General features: G+C 42.3%; 2 protein-coding genes across 2 annotated transcripts in view; one reads left to right on the top strand and one right to left on the bottom strand.

Moving 5' to 3' along the window:
• LOC115174939 (palladin) overlaps positions 1-1,946 on the top strand; it is a 30,740-nt gene extending 28,794 nt beyond the window's left edge. The window contains exon 17 of the mRNA XM_029733981.1: positions 1,130-1,946. Coding sequence (XP_029589841.1) covers positions 1,130-1,257 — 128 coding nt within the window. The 3' untranslated portion in view covers positions 1,258-1,946. The remainder of the gene's footprint in view (positions 1-1,129) is intronic.
• A 1,346-nt stretch (positions 1,947-3,292) lies between these two features.
• Positions 3,293-16,156, bottom strand: LOC115174931 (histone deacetylase 3). The gene is made up of 15 exons (XM_029733968.1): positions 15,956-16,156; positions 15,480-15,562; positions 15,230-15,372; positions 14,751-14,832; positions 14,458-14,514; positions 14,270-14,325; positions 14,007-14,140; positions 10,533-10,613; positions 10,144-10,217; positions 9,978-10,042; positions 9,700-9,789; positions 9,154-9,212; positions 4,443-4,522; positions 4,122-4,279; positions 3,293-3,968 (listed from the first exon to the last, which is right to left on the bottom strand). The coding sequence occupies exons 1-15, from the start codon at positions 16,008-16,010 to the stop codon at positions 3,899-3,901; spliced, it is 1,287 nt and encodes a 428-aa protein (XP_029589828.1). The 5' UTR covers positions 16,011-16,156; the 3' UTR covers positions 3,293-3,898.
• Between the last annotated feature and the right edge of the window lie 7,356 nt (positions 16,157-23,512).

Here is a 23,512-nt window from a genome sequence, read left to right as displayed (position 1 = left end):
AAATGTAACGAGAACTTTTGGGTGTCAAGGAAAATGTATGAAGTTAAAAGTACATTATTTCCATTAGGAATGTAGGGAAGTAAAAGTTGTCAAACAAAAATGGTAAAGTATAGAAACCCCAAAACGCTACTTAGGTAAAAATACTTTAAAGTACTACTTAAGTACTTTATACCATTGACTACAAATTACCAGTGTTGTGTAAAAACGAATCTACTGTAGCAGCAAGGGGAAATTGTCTCTTACTCAATATTTGTAGTACTTTCTGCTGTTACGATGGAGAGGGGCAAATTTCCTGTAATTTCTCCCGCCGTCCTGCAAGTACAGTAGTTGCCATGGCGGTGCAAGTTGTAAAGGCTGATTAGAAACCCATAACAGATGTATCATTACAAGGCTAGGAAAATGAGGGGCTGCTGTATTATATTCCTCCTCGATCACATAACATGCCATCTGGTACGCGGACCAAGAGCAGCCATATTGACTTTTACCTCTATTCAGCCTAGCTAGCTGAAGAAGTAGTCTGAAATGTATCGGTCAGAGAGAGGGCATATACTTGCTCTATCCTCTCAGTGCAGGGTTTCTAAATGGAAAAACTGACTTCTTTGCTCATATGATTGGCTCATCGTGATGATGTCAGGCCCCAACTGTGCAGCAGAATTTAGTTGGACACTGCTGGCCACAAGGAAAGCTTGTCTTTCGACTCCCAAGGTTAACCTGTAATTGGAGATGGTGCTTAATACAGCGACGCTGGCAGAGAGGGCTGCGACGCCAGTCTCACAGCACAGGCATGCCTTAATGGCTCTTGTACAAACCTTAATACCGGAGCAGTTTATCTTTGGAGTTCTTTTTAGGAAAATCTCTAAGGACAGCAGCACATTCCTCCTTCTGTGGATGAAGAGGTCCAAACATGATTTCGAATTCCTTATATTAGGCAAACCAGACAGTACAATTTTCATGTTTTTAAAATAATAGGTTGGTAATGTTTGACATTGACCGGCTTTATTTTCATTTAGTTTTATTACCTGGCTCAAATGCAGCATTTCCATTATTATTGCATTAGAGGTTCAAGGAGCCTGTTCTGAAAATATCTTGATCTTTGTATTCCATTCTGTTTACTCTTCTGTCTCTGCAGCTCGCACCAACAAGCCTGCCCCCCCTACAGGCAAGCATTTTAAAATCCCCCTCAGCCATCTCCCCGTCCTGACTCCAGACCCCACCCCCCAGCACACGGCCCCCCTGTACGAGAGCGAGGAGCTCTAGACAGAACTACACCAGGAGTGTAATAATCGTGGATGTGTGTTGTGCTCCTTATTATAACTGCCTGTGTCCTGCCACTGAGGCTGTCCTGTTGTCTGTGTCTTGGAGGAAACCAATTGAGGTTTTGAGGAAGCGGGTAGATGGACTCTCACATTTTGCCCACACTGCCTCAGTCTCAATCCAGGACACCTCAAAAGACCCCGCATTTGTCAAATGCACTTTAGTTTGAGCCCTTACGGTTTTGTGTCAAGGGCATGCTGGTCAGATGCGGGTTTCCCAACCGCACATCCTCTTAGTGTGGTGTAGCCTTCCTGGCTGGTGCACTTGACTTGGCACAGACCTTTGTCAACTGCTGTCCTGTGGTTTGCTGTTCTAGTGGATAGAGAATTAATCATGTATCGTCTCAGACATGTAACTATCTTTGAAGTTCCTTCACGAAAGCATCATTTTTATGACGGCTTCTTCAAGTGAGAATGTGTGTAGCTGATATTTCTGTTTTTTAAAGGTCAAATGGTTTTATTATATAAGCTATTTATTGGACAATTACTTCTAAATGTAAATGGTTGCCGTAACACCCAAATTTACCACAACCTCAAGGTCTGATCCTGACCATTGAAAAACATTTTGAATAAGTTATGTACCGTGTATGATGTGAAATTGAATGTATGTGTAATAAAGTTTTCATGACCTTATTACAGGTGGTTATTTCACTTTGAAAATAAGATATCAAATTGAGTTCATATACACTGAACAAAAACAAACTATGTAAAGACATGTTTCATGAGCTGAAATAACAGCCCAGAAATGTTGGATATACACAAAAAGCTTATCTGACATTTGTTTACATCCCTGTTAGTGAGTATTTCTCTTTTGCCTAGATAATCCAGCCACCTGACAGTTGTGGTATATCAAGAAGCTGATTAAACAACATAATTACACAGGTGCTCCTTGTGCTGGGGACAATAAAAAGCCACTCTAAAATGTGCAGTTTTGTCACAACACAATGCCACAGATGTCAAGTTGAGGGCGTGTGCAATTGGCATGCTGACTACAGGAATGTCCACCAGAGCTGTGGCCAAATAATTGAATGTTAATTTCTCTACCATAAGCCTCCGTTTTAGAGAATTTGGCAGTACATCCAACCGGCCTCACAACCGCAGACCACGTAACTATGCCAGCCACATCCGCCTTCTTCACCTGTGGGATCAACTGAGACCAGCCACCCAGACAACTGATGAAACTGGGTTTGCACAACTGAAGAATTTTGGCAAACTGTTACCTGTCTCAGTGAAGCTCATCTGCGTGCTCATTGTCCTCACCAGGTTTGTAACCAACTCCAGTGGCAAATGCTCACCTTCTTTGGCCACTGGCACACTGGAGAAGCCTGCTCTTCACAGCTGAATCCCAGTTTCAAGTCTACCAGGTAGATGGCAGACAGTGTATATGGCATTGTGGGCGACTGATGTCAATGTTGTGAACAGTGCTCTATGGTGGCAGTGGAGGTATGGGCAGGCATAAGCTATGGACAATGAATACCATGGCAATATGACTGCACAGAGATCCTGCGGCCCATGGTCGTGCCATTCATCTGCCGCCATCACCTCATGTTTCAGCATAATTCACAGCAAGGATCTGAAAATGTCCCAGTTCTTCCATGGCTTGCATATTCAAACATGTCACCCATTGAGTATGTTTGGAATGCTCTGGATCGGGGTACGACAACATGTTCCAATTACCGCCAATATCCAGCAACTTTGAACAGCCATTGAAGAGCGGGACAACATTCCACAGGTCACAATCAGCCTGATCAACTCTATGCGAAGATGTTGCGGTGCATGAGGCAAATGGTGGTCACACCAGATACCTACTGGTTTTCTGATCCATGCCCCTACCTTAAGGTATGTGACAAAACGGATGCATATCTGTATTCTCAGTCATGTGAATTTTTTTCAATTGACTGGTTTCCTTATGAACTCAGTAAAATCTTAAATTGCATTTAAATGTTCCAGTGTAGATAACTTATCTTTTAAGCATTGCAGCCACTACGTTTTGTAATTTATTTGATATATAAAAAAGGAAATACAACTTCATCAAAACATTTGAAACACTTGATATTCAAAGGACGGACCTCTGTGATCCCAATGTGTGAAGTGAAAAACTGGCAATATAAGACTGACACAGGTCCCCTCGACACAGCATCTAGCAACAGGAAGTCAAATCTCACTGGACCATTAACCTGACAACCTTTTAGGACGAAGACTCTTCTATCCTGTTCTGATGAAAAAGGCCCAGACATTTAAAACAAGAGACGACATAACATTTCAGTACATGAATGTGTATTGGGCTCCTCTTGGCCGTCTTCTTCAGGTGAGTCAGAAGGTGACTGACTCCGTAACTGTTGAGGAAGTGCTTGGCAATAGAACTGCTCAGGATGACGTACTCTACATACTCATTCACACACAGTAAAAAATAAAAAGGAATTCATGATGGTAGTCTCTCGCTTTAAGTACAGCCAGGTCAAGTCCATGAGATGGCTATGGTCCTCTTGGGGAGGAATAATCACAGTGTCCACTTTCCTTAGACTGCAGCCTTGAGACTACGGTTTCCCAATCATTTCAGAAGGAAAAGTCTGACATCTGAGCGCTCAGATCTCCACGTCGCTCTCCTTGTCGTTGTCATGGTCACCATCATAGAACTCATTGGCTGCCTCCGGCCTGTAAAGAGAACATAAGCCATTTAGTTCCAGAATGTTCAAAACACCATGCAGTTCACACAGATACTACATGCAGTTAGACCAAAACGGGTCATATTGATTCCATTACTAATATGTTCCCGTGTGTCACAAAGCTAACTACGAGTGTATTCACCTGGAATAGTTGTCCTCTGAGCCCCTCTCATCTGGGTCTCCCTCATCAGTACGCTCGTAGCTCAGGATGTCAGAGGGCACGTCGTGGATCTGGACACTGGGGGCGTGGTTTAACATCTTCAAGTTCTCAAAGACCGTCGAACGGATCTGTTCCAGGTACTAAACAAACACAGGAGGAAGATACATCATTTAAACTGGAGAGAATCATTTTCATGGTCACACATATTTAGTAGTTTGAATCCTTGTTGAAAACATTATGTAGACTGTTTTAGGAATACAAAAAAAAACAATAGGGAGAGAGCATGTGCATTCTCAAAATTACCTGTCTTGAATTCTGGTTCTCTATCCTGGTGCTCACGTCTGGGTGGAGTGTGAAGTCTGGAGCAAAATACTCAAAGTACTCTGGAGGGATGAGAAAGAAACAGATAAAAAAATAAAAAGTGCTTTTATACTGAACAAAAATAGAAATGCAACATGCAAAATAAATTACAATTTTACTGAGTTACAGCTCATATGGAAATCAGTTAATTGAAAAATTCATTAGGCCCTAATCTAAGGATTTCACATGACTGGGAATACAGATATGCATCTGTTGGTCAGACACTTACAAAAAAAAGTAGGGGTGTGGATCAGAAAACCAGTCAGTATCTGGTGTGACTACCATTTGCCTCATGCAGCGCGACATCGCCTTTGCATAGAGTTGATCAGGCTGATTGTGGCCTGTGGAATGTTATCCCGCTCTTCAATGGCTGTGCGAAGTTGCGGGAATTGGAACACGCTATCGTACACGTCGATCCAGAACATTCCAAACATGCTCAATGGGTGACATATGCTGCGAGCATGCAGGTTTTCAGCTTTGAGGAATTGTGTACAGATCTTTGCGACATGGGGCTGTGCATTATCATGCTGAAACATGAGGTGATGGCAGCGTATGAATGGCATAACAACGGGCCTCAGGACCTCGTCACGGTATCTCTGTGCATTCAAATTGTCATCGATAAAATGCAATTGTGTTTGTTGTCCGTAGCGTATGCCTGCCCATACCTTAACCCCACTATGGGGCACTCTGTTCACAACGTTGACATCAGCAAACCGCTCGCCCACACAACATACACACTCTGCCATCTGCCCGGTACAGTTAACTGGGATTCCTGCGTGCCAGTGGCCGCCGAAGGTGAACATTTGCACACTGAAGTCAGTTACAATGCCGAACTGCAGTCAGGTCAAGATCCTGGTGAGGACGACGACCACGCAGATGAGCTTCCCTGAGACTGTTTGTGCAGACCCACAGTTTCATCAGCTGTCCGGGTGGCTGGTCTCAGACAATCCCGCAGGTGAAGAAGCCGGATGTGACAGTCCGATGCTGAAGTGATTACACGTGGTCTGCAGTTGTGAGGCCGGTTGGCCGTACTGCCAAATTCTCTAAAATGATGTTGATGTGGCTTTTTGGTAAAGAAATGGTAAAATAACCTTTTATTCAAATCAAAATGTATTTGTCACATGCGCCAAATAAAACAGGTGTAACCCTTAGAGTGAAATGCTTACTTACAAGCCCTTAACCAACAATGCTTTAAGAAGTTAATAATTTTTTTTTAAATTCCTTAAGTAAAAATATAAAATAAAACAAATAATTAAAACAGCAGCAGTAAAATAACAAGCGAGGCAATATACAGGGGGTACTGGTACAGAGTCGATGTGCGGGGGCACCGGTTATTTGAGGTAATATGTACATGTAAGTAGAGTTAAAGTGACTATGCATAGATTATAAACAGAGAGTAGCAGCAGCATAAAAGAGAAGTCTGGGTAGCCCTTTGATTAGCTGTTCAGGAGTCTTATGGCTTGGGGGTAGAAGCTGTTAAGAAGTCTTTTGGACCTAGACTTGGCGCTCCGGTACTGCTTGCCTTGCGGTAGCAGAGAGAACAGTCTACGACTAGGGTGGCTGGAGTCATTGACAATTTTTAGGGCCTTCCTCTGACACCGCCTGGTATAGAGGTCCTGGATGGCAGGAAGCTTTGCCCCAGTGATGTACTGGGCCGTACGCACTACTCTCTGTAGTGCCTTGCGGTTGGAGGCCGAGCAGTTGCCATACCAGGCAGTGATGCAACCAGTCAGGATGCTCTCGATGGTGCAGCTGTAGAACCTTTTGAGGATCTGAGGACCCATGCCAAATCTTTTCAGTCTCCTGAGGGGGAATAGGCTTTGTCGTGCCCTCTTCACGACTGTAAATGTGTTTGGACCATGACAGTTTGTTGGTGATGTGGAATCCAAGGAACTTGAAGCTCTCAACCTGTTCCACTCCAGTCGATGAGAATTGGGGCATGCTCGGTCCTCCTTTTCCTGTAGTCCTTCGTCTTTATCACGTTGTGAGAGAGGTTGTTGTCCTGGCACCACACGACCAGGTCTCTGACCTCCCTATAGGCTGTCTCATCGTTGTCAATGATCAGGACTACCACTGTTGTGTCATCGGTAAACTTGATAATGGTGTTGGGAGTCGTGCCTGGCAACTTTTTAAAATTTAACTAGGAAAGTCAGTTAAGAACAAATTCTTATTTACAATGACGGCCAAACCTGGACGACGCAGGGCCAATTGTGCTCCGCCCTATGGGACTCCCAATCACGGCAGGATGTGATGCAGCCTGGATGCAGTCATGAGTTAACAGGGAGTACAGGAGGGGACAGAGCACGCAGCCCTGAAGGGCCCCCGTGTTGAGGATCAGCGTGGCGGGTGTGTTGTTCCCTACCCTCACCACCTGGGGGTGGCCCGTCAGGAAGTCCAGGATCCAGTTGCAGAGGGAGGTGTTTAGTCCCAGGGTCCTTAGCTTAGTTATGAGCATTGAGGGCACTATGGTGTTGGAACGCTGAGCTGTAGTCAATGAATAACATTCTCACATAGGTGTTCCTTTTGTCCAGGTGGGAAAGGGCAGTGTTGAGTGCAATAGAGATTGCATCATCTGTGGATCTGTTGGGGCAGTATGCAAATTTGAGTGGGCCTAGGGATTATGGGTTAATGGTGTTGATGTGAGCCATGACCAGCCTTTCAAAGCACTTCATGGCTACAGACGTGAGTGCTACAGGTCGGTAGTCATTTAGGCAGGTTACCTTAGTGAAGACACTTGTCATTGGTCAGAGCATGCTTGGAGTACACGTTCTGTTAATCTGTTTGGCCCCGCGGCCTTGTAAATGTTGACCTGTTTAAAGGTCTTACATCAGCTACGGAGAGCGTGATTACACAGTTGTCCGGAACAGCTGGTGCTCTCATGCATGTTTCAGTGTTACTTGCCTCAAAGCGAGCATAGAAGTAACTTAGCTCATCTGGTAGGTTTGTGTCACTGGGCACCTGTGGCTGTGCTTCCCTTTGTAGTCTGTAATAGTTTGCAAGCCCTGCCACATCCGACGAGCGTCAGATTCAATCTTAGTCCTGTATGGACGCTTTGCCTTTTTGATGGTTAGTCGGAGGGCATAGCGGGATTTCTTATATGCTTCCGGGTTAGAGTCCCACTCCTTGAAAACGGCAGCTCTACCCTTTAGCTCATTCCGGATGTTGCCTGTAATCCATGGCTTCTGGTTGTTGTATGTACGTACGGTCACTGTGGGGACGATGTCATTGATGCACTTATTGATGAAGCCAGTGACTGATGTGGTGTACTCCTCAATGCCATCGGAAGAATCCCGGAACATATTCCAGTCTCTGCTAGAAAAACAGTCCTGTGGCTTAGCATCTGCTTCATCTGACCACTTTCTTATTGACCGAGTCACTGGTGCTCCCTGCTTTAGTTTTTGCTTGTCAGCAGGAATCAGGAGGATAGAATTATGGCCAGATTTGCCAAATGGAGGGCGAGGGAGAGCTTTGTACACGTCTCTGTGTGTAGTAAAGGTGGTCTAGAGTTTTTTTCCCTTAGGTTGCACATTTAACATGCTGATAGAAATGAGGTAAAACTGATTTGAGTTTCCCTGCATTAAAGTCCCCGGCCACTAGGAGCTCCGCCTCTGGATGACCGTTTTCCTGTTTGCTTATGGCCGTATACAGCTCATTGAGTGCGGTCTTAGTGCCAGCATCGGTCTGCGGTGGTATATAGACAGCTATGAAAAATATAGATGTAAACTGTCTTGGTAAATAGTGTGGTCTACAGCTTATCATGAGATGCTCTACCTCAGGGGAGCAAAACCTTGAGACTTCCTTAGATTTCATGCACCTGCTGTTGTCTACAAATATGCATAGGCCGCCGCCCCTTGTCTTACCAGAAGCCACTGTTCTATCCTCCCGAAAAAGCTTACAGCTGGCATGACTCGGTGAAACATAAGATATTACCGTTTGTAATGTCCAGGTGGTAGGATATACGTGCTCGGAGTTTGTCTATTTTAATATCGATTGAATGTACGTTGGAAAATAGGACTGATGGTAAAGGTAGATTACCCTCTCAATGACAATTCTTTACAAGACACCTGGACTGTTGTTCACGATATCTATGTATTTTCCTCCTGCGAATGATGGGGATGAGGGCCTTGTCGGGCGTCTGGAGTAAATCCTTTCCGTCCGACTCGAAGAAGAAGAATTCCTCCAGTACGGGGTGAATAATTGCTGCCCTGATATTAAGAAGCTCTTTTCGGTCATAAGACACGGTGGCAGAAACATTATGTACAAGTTACAAATAACGCGAAAAAACATACACAATAGCACAATTGGTTATGGGATCGTAAAACGGCAGCCATCTCCTTCGGCCCTATTACTATTGTCCCCCAACACAAGGTGCACCCGTGTAATGATAATGCTATTTAATCAGCTTCTTGATATGCCACACCTGTCAGGTGGATGGATTATATTGGCAAAGGAGAAATGCTTTGGGATGTAAACAGATTTGTGTACAACCTTTGAAATAAGCTTTTTGTGCATATGGACATTTTCTGGGATATTTTTATTTCAGCTCATGAAGCATGGGATCAACACTTTACATTTTGTATTTATATTTTTGTTCAGTGTACATCATTATGTCAATATAATATCAAACCAATGTACAAAAAGCTTGCTCACTTACCACTATAGGGCAGCTCATCACTAATTGGCTCATCAACTAGGAGGGAGGTCTCATAGGTCCTAGAATGGCGGAAGAGCAACAGAGTCTTAAGTGGTTCCATATACACTGTGAGAACATTATCTCTCGGTCTCCATTAAAAACAACTGTCACCTAACCTCTACACCAGGTGTATTCAAGGTCCAGAGCTTGCTGGTTCGGTTCTACCTGATAATTACACACATGGGGCGGCAGCGTAGCCTAGTGGTTAGAGCGTTGGACTAGTAACCAAAAGGTTGAAAGATCGAATCCCCGAACTGACAAGGTACAAAATCTGTCGTTCTGCCCCTGAACAGTTAACCCATTGTTCTTAGGCCGTCAGTGAAAATAAGAATTTGTTCTTAACTGACTTGCCTAGTTAAATAAAGGTAAAAAAAACACCTGGTGTCCCAGGTTTAAATCAGTCCCTGATTAGAGGGGAACAATGGAAAAAAGGCTGTGAAACAGGCTTCGAGCTCCAGAGTTCTACACTATAGTTCAGTTAAAGCAATGAAATAAATGAGTACTCACCAGCATCTGGCCACATTGCGTACTGTGTACCCTCCTCCTCCCAGCACCAGCAGGGGAATCCTGAAGCTCTTTACAAACTCCACACATTCCCTATAGGAAAAATAAGTACCCTGGGTAAGAGTTCACCATATCCTGGCTCCTGTTTAAATTGGTAAGGGATTTTCTGTAATCCCTTAAATGTGCCCTCCTACCAGTAGGTTGCAGTATATCCTCATACTATAGAGTACATTGACTTCCATCCACCAAACCTGAATCCTTATCACTACAAAGACACTTACCCATGGCCTCGTATACTGAGGTTGAAGCATCCTAGTCGGTCACAGCCCAGAGAGTCAGCCCCACACTATCAATGACAAGAGGTGCATGTATGAGTCCTATATTCAATACCACAATCCATGCCACTCATGCAAAACAAATGATGATCTCTGGCTGCCAAATGCTCACCTGAAGAACGATACAGGTTGGCTGGTAGAAGTCCACCACTTGCTTAATGACTGGCTGAAAGAGTTGCCTGTAGCCTAAGAAACAAAGTGCTATAATGATAAGGTATTGGACAAAATGAAGAGAATTCATCCTTTCAAGCATTCTTGCCAATTATGCAATGTTTTGCTCAATTGATCCCCTATCAAAAATCAGGAAACATCTGTTGTTGGTTATTATCCAGTATACTATCAGACCCTTCGACCTTTGTAACACATTTTAACACTCATCAGAGATGATGTTAATAGTTTAGACGTCAGGCAGCATAACCTATATCTGATGAAAGCACTCCCCAGAGACATCTCACTGGCCTGAGTCCCCTGAGTGGGGGATCCAGAAAGGACATTACTCACTCTGGTCATCGATCCCATCCCGGAGAGGCACGTTCAGGCAGTAGTAACGGCCGCTCTCAGCCCCCACCTCATACATATCACCTATGGGACAAAACAGACAAACACAATTTGTTTATCAAAGAATAGGCTCATTAAGGGGGCTTTCACACCATATTGGTTTGGAGCAGTTTTTCCGAACTTTGCCACGTTTACCCCCTTATTTGGACTGGTGTGAACAGTATCCACACTAAACAATGCACTATGGTTCGCTCAAAAAGGGTGGTCTCAGTCCATATCTATATGTACCGTGGTGCGGTTCGCTGCAGGTGAGCTCACAGTCCGGACCAAACACAGGAAAAGACCCAGAGGCATGAATCAAAGGCATGCATTATTACTGGTTGTTTGACTGTGAGCATTTGATGGATTCAAAAGGCACTCCCACATCTGAGCAGTCTTGTTGCAGGTGCATGGCAACAATTAAAGCAATTAAAACAGGATGAAAGAAACCGCACACTGCTCTTGATAGTATCACTGGTATTTAATAAGCTTACGTATCGGCCCAACGGCCTTCGTCAGAGCTTTTGTGAATTTTCGAAAACAGCACCTCTATGTAGACCTAGCCCCACCCACATCCGTTCCACATATGGAAAGGAGTTGGAGGCTAAGGAAAAATAAAAATAAAAAAGTGCTACCAAACATAACAATATGCATTTCACAAATATTACAAGTGTATAGACAAGACGCACCAAACACGCCCATAAAATCACAACGAGGACATAGCAAGTTTTCATTAATCATTGGGTAAATCATACGAAAAGAACTAAGTAATCTTGAATAGGAACATTTTTTAAATTCACAACATAACATACATAGGCATTTCATCATTAAGTCCTTTAGGAAATAATGTCTGGAGGGTGAAAATCCAAAAACATTCTCTTTTGCTCAGAGTATTATTAATATCACCTCCCCTGTCTGATATCTTGACTTTCTCTATGCCACAAAATCTAAAGGTAGAAATGTCATGCTTTAGGTCATTAAAATGTACTGCGACTGGATAATCCCTGTCGTTTCTCCTGATTGAACTTTTGTGTTCACTAATTCTCTGTTTGAGAGAGCGGGAGGTTTTACCGACATAGCACAGCCCACATGGACATTTAATAATGTAAATAACATGGGTGGTGGTACACGTAATGATATCATTTATTTGAAACCGTTTACCTGTGTGGGGGTGGCAGAAATATTCACACTTCATCATATTGTTGCACTGTGCGCATCCTCTGCATTTATAGCTACCATTTGGTAGAGGGCGTAAAAGAGCCTGGCTGATTTTCTTTCGTGGCTGGCAGTTGGCATGAACCAGTTTATCGCGTAAATTGCGACCTCTCCTATATACAATGAGTGGTGGATTCTTAAATTCAGCCGGCAAAGCTGGGTCCGATGATAAAATATGCCAGTGTTTCTTAACCACACCTCCCACTTTTCGCGAATTCAAAGTATATGTGGTTGTGAACATAACGGAGTGTTCTTTTGCTTTAGCGGGTCTTTTTTGTAACAATTCATCTCGTGTTTTACCCAATGCCAAATGAAGAGCTTCATCCACACATTGTGGCGAATAGCCTCTTCTTAGAAACCTAATGCGCATCTCCGCTGCTTTTTCTAGATAATCATCATTGGAGTAGCATATACGGCGCAGTCTGAAAAACTGGCTTCTAGGAAGTCCTCTTTTTAATGGCTCAGGATGGAAGCTGTCCCCCTGTAATAGAGTATTTCTGTCTGTTTCTTTTCGATACAGAGTTGTAAACAGGGTTCCATTTGATTTCTCAATCCACATATCGAGGTAATGAACGCGTTGAGTGTCACTTTCAATAGTAAATTTGAGATTGGGATCCATGTCATTGAGTAGTGCCATAAAATCTGACAGCTCTTGTTCAGTTCCTTCCCATATGCAAAAAATGTCGTCAATATATCGATACCACTTCAGGATTTTGTTCAAAAATGGATTTTCGTTTATGTTAGTGACAAAACGTTCTTCAAATAGACCCACATAAAGGTTAGCATAGCTCGGAGCGAATGTGGAACCCATCGCCGTTCCATTCGTTTGGAGGTAGTATTCATCATCAAACCTAAAATAGTTATACTTCAAAACGTATTCTGCCAGCTCTAAAATAAAGTTTGTTGGTGGATATTCATTAGTATCTCTGTCTCCCAAATAGTGAGCTAGTGCTGCCAGCTCCCCCGCATGGGGAATGCTGGTATATAGACTCTCGACATCTAATGTGACCAGAATACAGTCTTCTTTCAAACCCGTTATTGGTGAGATCTTGTTTATGAAGTCTATAGAGTCTTTTACATATGATGGCAATGCTTGCACATGAGTTTTAATAAAAGCGTCTACGAAGTTCGACAATGGCTCTAACATTGAGCCTATTCCTGCAACCACTGGTCTGCCTGGATAATTGCCTTGTTGTGTTTTAGGTTTGTGTAATTTCGGTAAAATGTAAAGGCATGGACGTATGGCACAATCGCAGCAAAGATATTCATATTCAGGTTTTGAGATAAGGTGGTTTAATAGGCCTTGCTCCAAACTAGAGCATATATCCCTTTGGAACACCTGTGTGGGATCAACACTTAGTTTTCTATAGAAACGTTCATTACTGAGTTGTCTCTGAATTTCTTCTTTATATTTTTCATAGTCTAGAACTACCACAGCACCCCCCTTGTCTGCAGGTTTAATAACCAACGATGAATCTTTCATTAATTCATTAAGTGCCTGTTCTTCTGTTCTAGTGAGATTTTTTTGAATGTGGTTTGTTTGTCTCGTATACACTGACATGGCTTCTTGTTCGACTAACCTACAATAGGTATTAATCGAAGAGTTGTTAACTATGGGACAGAATTTGCTTTTGGGCTTAAAATGTGTGCCAGTTCGTTGATGTGTTTCTTGGCCTGTGAGCATTTGATAAAATGCACGCAGTAGTATAACTTGATAACTCTGAAACATTCTGTGAGTAGTGGCGCATTTATGATCACATCTGATGTAGATTAGGGGAGATGGGGGCTATACCGGGGAAATAGGCTATTGAATAGCTTATTCACGTTGCACTTAGAGCAGTTATTGCACCTTTCCACATGTTGTTGGAAGACCAAAGCGAAAGTAATATGAAGTTTGGGACACACAAGTTATGCTTCTGGATAATCATAAATTGATTTAACTTGAGCATTTTCGCCAACAAAACAAATGACTTGCATGAACATGTGATTTTGTTTTGGCATTTTAGTTCATTTGACAATGTGAAACCAACCGGACCTAACGAAAAAAAATACAAAATACAAAACAAACTGATTCAAACTATAGCTCAGAACTGTGTTTGCCCTAAGACACCTCTATTGCCCCATAGAGATATTCATTGATTTAGTCATTAAGACAAACTGTCTCTCCATTTCTCAATGAGTATTCTCACTGATTATAACAGACACTCATATGGCTTGTCTTACCTGTGCCTGGGAAAAAGTAGTTCCCATACTTGTGGAAGGATACAGTCATGACCCGATCAGTCAGGTAAAATGCTTCCTGCACCCCATCGCCATGGTGAATGTCAATGTCTATGTAGAGCACACGTGGGTGGTATCTAAAGATACATTTACATTATTAGTTGTCAGTGATCCTTAGAGGGACGTGAACCCAGAAACTGAGGGGGAAAAAAACAATATTTAGGAAATAGTCAAATACAAAGACTGTAAGGGTGCTTTACTCTTACTTCAAAAGCTCCAGTATACTGATGACAATGTCATTCACATAGCAAAATCCAGAGGCCTAAAAACAAAAACGAGTGAAATCATGAAATCATAAAGAGCTGTACATAGGCATATTAAAAGATGACCAGAGGCCGTAATAAATTGTAAATTGTCTTGACAAAGAAACAAATGCATGTCGCATAATTCTTACCTCAAATTTCTTAGCATGATGAAGACCCCCAGCCCAGTTGATGGCAATGTCACATATCTGCAAAACAATGGCCCCGATCAATACTTAAATCACAAACCCTGGTCAACTATTTTACCTGGCTCTGTAAATTGCTGAATTGCTTGCTTGGCCTAAATATATATAGCCTACCAGTAGATAGAATACATTCATAACATAGTCCTGACATGACAAAAAAGAAGCTGAGCTTAACGTTTTCCCTAAAACAAACTGACCTTCACAGTGGTACAACATGGTGTGTGTGTGTGCGCACATACCTTGTGGTTTAGCTGTGTTGCTCCCTGTAGTGATGCTCCGGTATACCTGGAGCAGAACTCAAACAGGCCCGGGAATACAGGGCTGACAGAGGACACATGCATTATCACACAGATATATGTGTACGTCAAACAGATATTGATAACAAGTTGCACATTACAGTGAGCATAATATTACATCAACAACAGTCTGTATGATGACACATTATGTATTTCACACAGTGTTGCATTGTCCTCAAGTCACACATGAATCCAAATTTACACCAAGTTAGCAATGTAGGCTAATACATTATAGAACCCTCAAACTCAACCAGTTCCACTGGGTTTTTTCATTCTTCCCCTCTAATCGGGGACTGATTTAGACCTGGGACACCAGGTGGGTGCAATTAATTATCATGTAGAACAGAAAACTCCTAGGCTCCAGCCCTCGTAGGGGAAGAGTTGAATACCCCTGTTATAGAATATAGATAAGACATTCTCACCAGTCATCCCCCACATTGAAGGTGTTGAGACTCTTTGTGAAGCCCTGCATATTGTTGGGGCTGACCTTCTGAAGAAAGTCAATGTAGTCTTCTGAGTGAAATCGGCACATGTCATGTTGGGAGGCTTTGTATGGTTTGAAAACCTATAAAACAAGGACCAGTCAATACATGAACATGGTGTCAAGAAGGACATGAAAGAGTCTGGTTTCATCTGGTACTTTTCAGCATGTTTAACATCAGCAGGACTTACCTGCATCTTTTTGTATAGGCCATAGTGCAAAACAAGGCTGTGCGTCAGAGAGAGACGATGGGGTTTCATTGGGTGACCAGCACCTTGATAATGAAAGAAAAAGCAAAAATCATGTTTCAGTTAGTGTTATTCTATGCAGTTATCAATTAATTCATTTCTCTGTGGCTCTGCATGATGCTAGCTATCATTCATAAACTGCCTAGCCAGGAAAAATATAGAATAAAACATCTCTACTCTTGCAAACACACGACTATTAGCTAGTAACCTTAGTTAGCGAACACGTTTCGAGTTTGCGGCGAGATCTATTGACCTGATTGCTAGAATAAATAAGAATATAATAACGTTACGATCAAATCACAAATTAAAAAGGAAATAACTATTACCCTAACCTTATTTATCTAATAATAAGCTAGCTACGTTAGCCGGCTTGCTAATATGCTATGCTTGAGTCTAGCTTTGTGTAGCCAAAATCTTACCATAATGAAAGTTCCCCACGTCCGGATCATAAAAATATGCTGTTCTGTTGGACATTGCAAATTAGCCTTCTTTTTGTATACGGTTCGCTAGGTGTTTGTTACTGTAAATATATAGTTGCTTCATTTAGCAAGTAGCCGCCATTGTAAACGGCGAGTAAAACGTACGTCATTGTCCAGCGACAGTCAAAGAGGGCGGGAGTAGGGGTCATTGCTAAAAGGGAACCAGTAGCACCAAAGATTTGTGTAACTAACCCAAGATAGACCACAGCCTGTCGTTTCCAATGGGAGCAAATTAATCCTAGTGGGCAGAATAAGCAAGGAGCCAAGCACGAGCTAGCGAGAGCCTATTGGCGCGTTCTAGCATTTATTTGCATATTTCCGTTAGGGAACGACTTACGCCTTATGAAGAGCGCGTGTGCAGTAACTCAATTCGCCTTCGCACTCCTAAACAACGATTTTTTTTTTACTTTGGCAAAGGGTAAAGTCTACAAAACTTAGTCCACTCTGTTCGTAACATATTTAGTTTTGAAACACAAAATTGTATTGAGAAAATTAGTATTGAGAAAATTAGCATAATATCGGCCAAAATCCATCTCGCTCTATCTTATTTTGATTTTTTATTATTATAAAAAAAAATCTCGCTCTATCTTCTCACACTGCCGGTCTCTGGGCTTCCTCTCACCACAATATTTGGTAGTAAGTGGAAACGCCAATTATATGCTTCACATTTATACATCCGGTGAAATATATGTCTCATTGTTCTATCTGTGGCACTGCTGTGAGGCTCTATTCAAATCAAATCACAATTTATTGGACACATACACGTGTTTAGCAGATGTTATAGCTGGTGTATCGAAATGCTTGTGTTTCTAGCTCCAACAGTGCAGTAATATCTAACCATTTCAAAACAATACACACAAATCTAAAGGAATGGAATTAAGAAAATATATAAATATTTGGACAAGCAATGTTGGAGCGGCATAGACTAAAATACAGTAGAATATAATACAGTATATACATATGAGATGAGTAATGCAAAATATGTAAACATTATTAAGTGACTAGTGTTCCAGATTTGACTTTTTGTAGCAGGTTAGAATTTTCAAGCGGGTTAGGATAATTAATGTAGCAGGTTAGAACAATTAGTTTAAGTTTAGGAAAACAGTTAGGGTTAACTTTTACATTAATTTGACAAAAGAACCTGGTTGTTTTCCCCACTAAAACAGTTTGTCTTTTTTAAACATATGAAAAATATATATTTTCCCTATTCATGTCTCCCGAGTGGCGCAGGGGCCTAAGGCACTGCATCTCAGTGCTAGAGGCGTCACTACAGACCCTGATTAGATTCCAGGCTGTATCACAACCGGACGTGATTGGGAGTTCCATAGGGCGGCGCACAATTGGCCCAGAGTTTTAGAGTTTGGCTGGGGTAGGCCGTCATTGTAAATAAGAATTTGTTCTTAACTGACTTGCCTAGTTAAATAAAGCTTAAATAAAAAATACAAAATAAATATAAAAAAATTATCGATATTACTTATTTATTGTATAGGCTGCTATCATACTTGAAATACAATTGTGGGAGGGTAAGAAAAATGGCCACGTTAACTACTGCTGGCTTCACGACCGTGAAACAGCTGCCCAGTAGAAAGCACCTCAGGTTGACAGGCACGTTGATACAACACTGGTGCACTGCTCACTGGTTTATCGACTCATCGTGCAGCCTAATCAGCAACGCAGAATGGCCTTGAGTTTAATCAAATCTGTCCAATTAGCTGATTCGCTTTCCATACACCCAGTCCTTTCGACACACCCACTTGCCCATACTACAGTCGCCATATTGGGCTGCAGCACCCATACTTGCCGTACTCTCACAGATAAAATGTCTATGTACGTTTATTACCTGACCACTTCAGTGGTCTGAGGTAATTCACCTCAGAGAGAGTGCTCTCTGTAGGCCAACTTACAGGGAACATAGCGATTTAGGGGCAATGCCACTAACCCCAATTTGGACATTGAATCAGTCAATAGTGGCCCCTTAGGTAGGTATAGAATAGATCTTGCCAGCTTGTAATCCTAAAATCTGGAAATTTGTTAGGCCTACCTCTGGTTTGTTCGGCCATTCCTATGGGGAAATTTCTTTCATTGAACCTTTATTTAACTAGGCAAGTTAGTTAAGAACAAATTCTTATTTACAATGACGGCCTACCACAAGGCAAAAGGCCTCCTGCGGGGACGGAGGCTGGGATTTAAAGAAATTACAATAATACTAATATAGGACAAAACACACATAACGACAAGAGAGACAACACAACACTACATAAAGAGAGACCTAAGACAACAACATAGCATGGCAGCACCACATGACAACACAGCATGGTAGCAACACAACATGACAACAACATGGTAGCAACACAATGTGGTAGCAGCAGAACATGGTAGCAGGACAAAACATGGTACAAACATTATTGGGCACAGACAACAGCACAAAGGGCAAGAAGGTAGAGACAACAATACATCACGCAAAGCTGCCACAACTGTCAGTAAGAGTGTCCATGATTGAGTCTTTGAATGAAGAGATTGAGATAAAACTGTCCAGTTTGAGTGTTTGTTGCAGCAAGTTCCCGTTGCTAGCTGCAGCGAACTGAAAAGACGAGCGACCCAGGGATGTGTATGCTTTGGGGACCTTTAACAGAATGTGACTGGCAGAACGGGTGTTGTATGTGGAGGATGAGGGTTGCAGTAGATATCTCAGATAGGGGGGAGTGAGGCCTAAGAGGGTTTTATAAATAAGCGTCAACCAGTGGGTCTTGCGACTGGTATACAGAGATAACCAGTTTACAGAGGAGTATAGAGTGCAGTGATGTGTCCTATAAGGAGCATTGGTGGCAAATCTGATGGCCGAATGGTAAAGAACATCTAGCCGCTCGAGAGCACCCTTACCTGCCGATCTATAAATTACGTCTCCGTAATCTAGCATGGATAGGATGGTCATCTGAATCAGGGTTAGTTTGGCAGCTGGGGTGAAAGAGGAGCGATTACGATAGAGGAAACTAAGTCTACATTTAACTTTAGCCTGCAGATTTGATATGTGCTGAGAGAAGGACCGTGCACCGTCTAGCCATACTCCCATGTACTTGTATGAGGTGACTACCTCAAGCTCTAAACCCTCAGAAGTAGTAATCCCACCTGTGGGGAGAGGGGCATTCTTTTTACAAAACCACATGACCTTTCTTTTGGAGGAGTTCAGAACAAGGTGAAGGGCAGAGAAAGCTTGTTGGACACTAAGAAAGCTTTGTTGTAGAGCATTTAACACAAAATCCGGAGAAGGGCCAGCTGAGTATAAGACCGTATCATCTGCATATAAATGGATGAGAGAGCTTCTTACTGCCTGAGCTATGTTGTTGATGTAAATTGAGAAGAGCGCGAGGCCTAGGATTAAGCCACGGGGTACTCCCTTGGTGACAGGCAGTGGCTGAGACAGCAGATGTTCTGACTTTATACACTGCCCTCTTTGAGAGAGTTATTTAGAAAACCAGGACATAGTCCCCTCAGAGACACCAATACTCCTTAGCCAGCCCACAAGAATGATTCCATATCAAAAGCTTTGGCCAAGTCAATAAAAATAGCAGCACAACATTGCTTATAATCAAGGGCAATGGTGACACAATTGAGGACCTTTAAGTTTGCAGTGACACATCCATAACCTGAGCGGAAACCAGATTGCATACCAGAGAGAATAATATAGACTTCAAGAAAGCCAGTCAGTTCATTATTGACAAGTTTTTCCAACACTTTTGATAAACAGGGCAAAATAGAAATGGGCATATAACAGTTAGGATCAGCTTGATCTCCCCCTTTAACCCTTTAAATAAAGGACGAACCGTGGCTGCCTTCCAAGCAATGGGAACCTCCCCAGAGAGGAGAGACGGGTTAAAAAGGTCAGAGATAGGCTTGGCGATGATAGGGGCAGCAACCTTAAAGAAGAAAGGGTCTAAACCATCTGACCCAGATGTTTTTTGGGGGTCAAGTTTAAGGAGTTCCTTTAGCATCTCAGACTCAGTGACTGCCAGTAGGGAGAAACTTTGTAGCGGGGCAGGGGAAAAAGAGGGAGGAGCATCGGGGATAGTCTCATTAGAAGGAGTGGAAGATGAGGAAATGTTGGACGGGCAAGGAGGCATGGCTGAGTCAAATAGGAATCCTGCCTTAATGAAGTGGTGATTAAAGAGCTCAGCCATGTGCTTCTTGTCAGTAACAACCACATCATCAACATTAAGGGACATGGGCAGCTGTGAGGAGGGTTTATTCTCCAGGTCTTTAACCATTTTCCAGAACTTCTTGGGGTTAGACCCAGAGAGAGAGAGAACTGCTCCTTAAAGTAACTAACTTTGGCCTTCCGGATAACCTGAGTGCATTTATTTCTCATTTGTGAATGAGAGCTAGTCAGCCTGAGTATGCGTGTGCCGAGCATTTCGCCAAATGCAATTCTTGAGGTGGAGTAACTCTGCAAGATCACGGTCGAACCAGGGGCTGAACCTGTTTTTAATTCTACATTTCTTTATGGGGGCGTGTTTGTTAACAATACCACTGAAAATATTAAAAAAGAAGGTCCAAGCTTCGACAGGGGATGAAGCTGATTCAATACCATTTTACAGAGGGCAGTTCATGAAGGAAGGCTTGCTCATTAAAGTTTTTTAGCAAGCATCTATGACAAATCAGGACTTGTTATTTCACTGAGCAGCCATTACGAACACAGGCTGTTAAACAGTGATCACTAAGGTCATTACAGAAAACACCAGACTGATACCTATCAGGATTATTTGTGAGGATAACATCGAGAGTTGCCTTTTCTGGGTGTTTGGAGTCATACCTTGTGGGATTGGTAATAATCTGAGAAAGATTCAGGGAGTCCCATTGCTTTATGACTTGGTCAGGTGGTTTAAGTATGTCCCAGTTTAGGTCACCTAGCAGGACAAATTCAGACTTAGTGTGAGGGGCCAGGAGAGAGCTTAGGGCAGGTAGGGTGCAGGCCGGTGCTGATGGAGGACGATAGCACCCAGCAACAGTAAACCAAGAGCTATTTGAAAGTTCAATGCTTAAAACCAGAAAATCTAATTGTTTGGGAACTACTTGGTGGAGACAGCCAAGCACTGAAGGTGATCCTTGGTAAAGATTGCCACTCCCCCACCTTTGGAAGATCTGTCTTGCCAAAAAATGTTACAACCAGAAAGGTTAACATCAGTGTTCAAAACATTCTTCCTTAACCACGTCTCAGTAATGACCAACACATCTGGATTGGAGCTGTGAACCCACACTCTCAATTATCAGTTTTTGGTAATAAGCTTCTAGTGTTAACTTGCGGAAAACCCAAGCTTTTATGAGAGCAGAAATCAGTGAAGCAGATATCAGAGCACAAGTCAGAGTTGGGGCTAGAAACAGTAGATGAGCCACGGTGTACATGCACATTTCCAGATATCATCAACAGTAAGGCAATCAAGGCACAGCAGAGGACAGGGAGAGATCTGCAGTGTTGATTTATGACATTTGAATGTGCGTTAGATGGCAACAAGATCATATTGTACAGCAATTTCATCAGGTAACATGAATACAAAGCCGGCGAGAGGTGGTTAGAATAGGATGGGAGGCCAAATGTCAGTGTAGCCAATAGAGAGTCAGAGTCCCGAGTGTGGGAACAAACATAGTCTGTCCCACAGTTGGGATTGTGTGGGTCGTTTGTAGAAAAGGAATTAGAGGGATTGAGCTTCTGCTACTTCAAAATTGTGAAAGTTCTCAATGGCGCTGCCCATGCTAATACAGGATTTTGGGCACTGGAGTCCTCTATCTATCTCTATGTGTCAAGTACCTCAAAGTGAGCACTCTAAGACTTGTCTATCAACCTATTATAATGTTTTCCATTATATAAAAGTCAATTGTAATGGCAGATAATAAATCCTATACAATCATATTTCCTAGCTATTCTAACTATGCAAATCAGTCACTAAGACTTCACCTACCTTTCTCTCTCCAAGAAGTTTATCTTAACACAAGTCTCACAGCAAGTTCACTTCTGAGGTGAAGACACAGGGGGCAGCTGATTGGCAGTCAGATCATTTATTCAGGGTTTGAAATCCCATACCAGGAATTATAACAGAGACAACTCAGGGTCTTATTAATCAACAATTCAGTTTTATTAAACATAGATAAACATCTATACATCAGTGTTATCAACCCCTTGCCTTTGGGGACATGGTAGCAGGACATAATGCAAATATACAGACTGAAAGTGGGGAGAGAGAGAGAGGGAGACTGTGTATATATACATAATATGACATTTGTAATGTCTTTATTCTTTTGAACTTCTGTGAGTGTAATGTTTACTGTTCATTTTATTGTTTATTTAACTTTTGTATATAATCTACTTCACTTTCTTTGGCAATGTTAACATATGTTTCCCATGCCAATAAAGCCCCTTGAATTGAATTGAGAGAAAGAGAAAGTGAGATTGCTAGTTCATCGCCACTGCTGATGATAACAATTCCTCTAATTCCTTTTCTATAAACGACCCACGCAATTTACCCGCAAAATGTTCCAACAGTTCTCCGCGTTGACGCGAGAAAAATATACTTTCTTTAATTTGACGCAGTTGACGCTCGCGGCTCGTCTGTTTTTTCTCATCACTCATATCAAAGACTGTCAATTATATTGACAAGATAGTCAAGTGACCGCTCTAACAATGGAAATACATGTCCTCAAAGATGGAAGGCAGGCAGGAACGTGGCGAGATCAGGTGGGACTATTCTAGCCAATGAGAGGTCAGATCAAATCAAGCATTATTTATATAGCACATTTCAGACATGAACGCAACACAACGTACTTCACAGGAAAAAACATATAAATAAAACCAACAGACATAAGAGGATAAAAACAAAATAATAATAACAAAAACTGAAAAACTGAAAAGTACCCTAAGGAAAAGCAAAGCTAAAGCTAAAAAGGTGTGTTTTAAGATTTATTTTCAATATGCCCAAAGTTTCTGCCCCTCTCGGGTTCCCTGGCAGGCTATTCAGGAGGCAGGGGGCATAGTAACTAAAGGCTGCCTCTCCAAGCCTCTTAGTCCTAAACTTTGTAATAGTGAAAAGGCCAAAGGACCTGAAGGACCTACTGGGTACATAACTCAAAAGCATGTCTGATATGTATTGGGGTGCACAATCGTGGTTTGATTTAAAAACCAATAGAAGAATCTTAAAATGAATTATACATCTCACAGGCAGCCAGTGCAAAGACTTTAAAACCAGTGTAATGTGTCTCGGTCTTGGTCTGTATGTTTTGCAGTTTACCAATGGCTTTCTTGGGTAGACCAGACAGGAGAGCATTACAGTAGTCAAGTCTGCTTCTAATAAAAGCATGGATGAGTCTCTCTGTATCAGCCTGGGATAGAAACAGCCGAAATTGAGTTCAGAATATAAAATGACACCTGGATTTTTTTTACCTGGTGTTTTATCTTTATTGCTTGTGAATTAAAATGTGCAGCCAGATTATGTCTCTGTGCTTTGGCTCCAA

The sequence above is a fragment of the Salmo trutta genome, chromosome 3 (genome assembly GCF_901001165.1).
Source record: "Salmo trutta chromosome 3, fSalTru1.1, whole genome shotgun sequence".
NCBI lineage: Eukaryota > Metazoa > Chordata > Actinopteri > Salmoniformes > Salmonidae > Salmo > Salmo trutta.
The sequence above is the reverse complement of the archived record's forward strand: the minus strand, read 5'-3'. Positions and strand labels throughout refer to the sequence as shown.

What these genes read in the sequence shown, in the direction of transcription:
- LOC115174931 (XM_029733968.1), bottom strand. Translation starts at nt 16,010, where the DNA reads ATGTCCAACAGAACAGCATATTTTTATGATCCGGACGTGGGGAACTTT. An exon ending in CGTGGGGAACTTTCATTATG is followed by an intron (nt 15,563 to 15,955) that starts GTAAGATTTTGG and finishes TTCATTATCAAG; the next exon opens with GTGCTGGTCACCCAATGAAA. An exon ending in CAACCTGTATCGTTCTTCAG is followed by an intron (nt 10,043 to 10,143) that starts GTGAGCATTTGG and finishes TGTCATTGATAG; the next exon opens with TGTGGGGCTGACTCTCTGGG.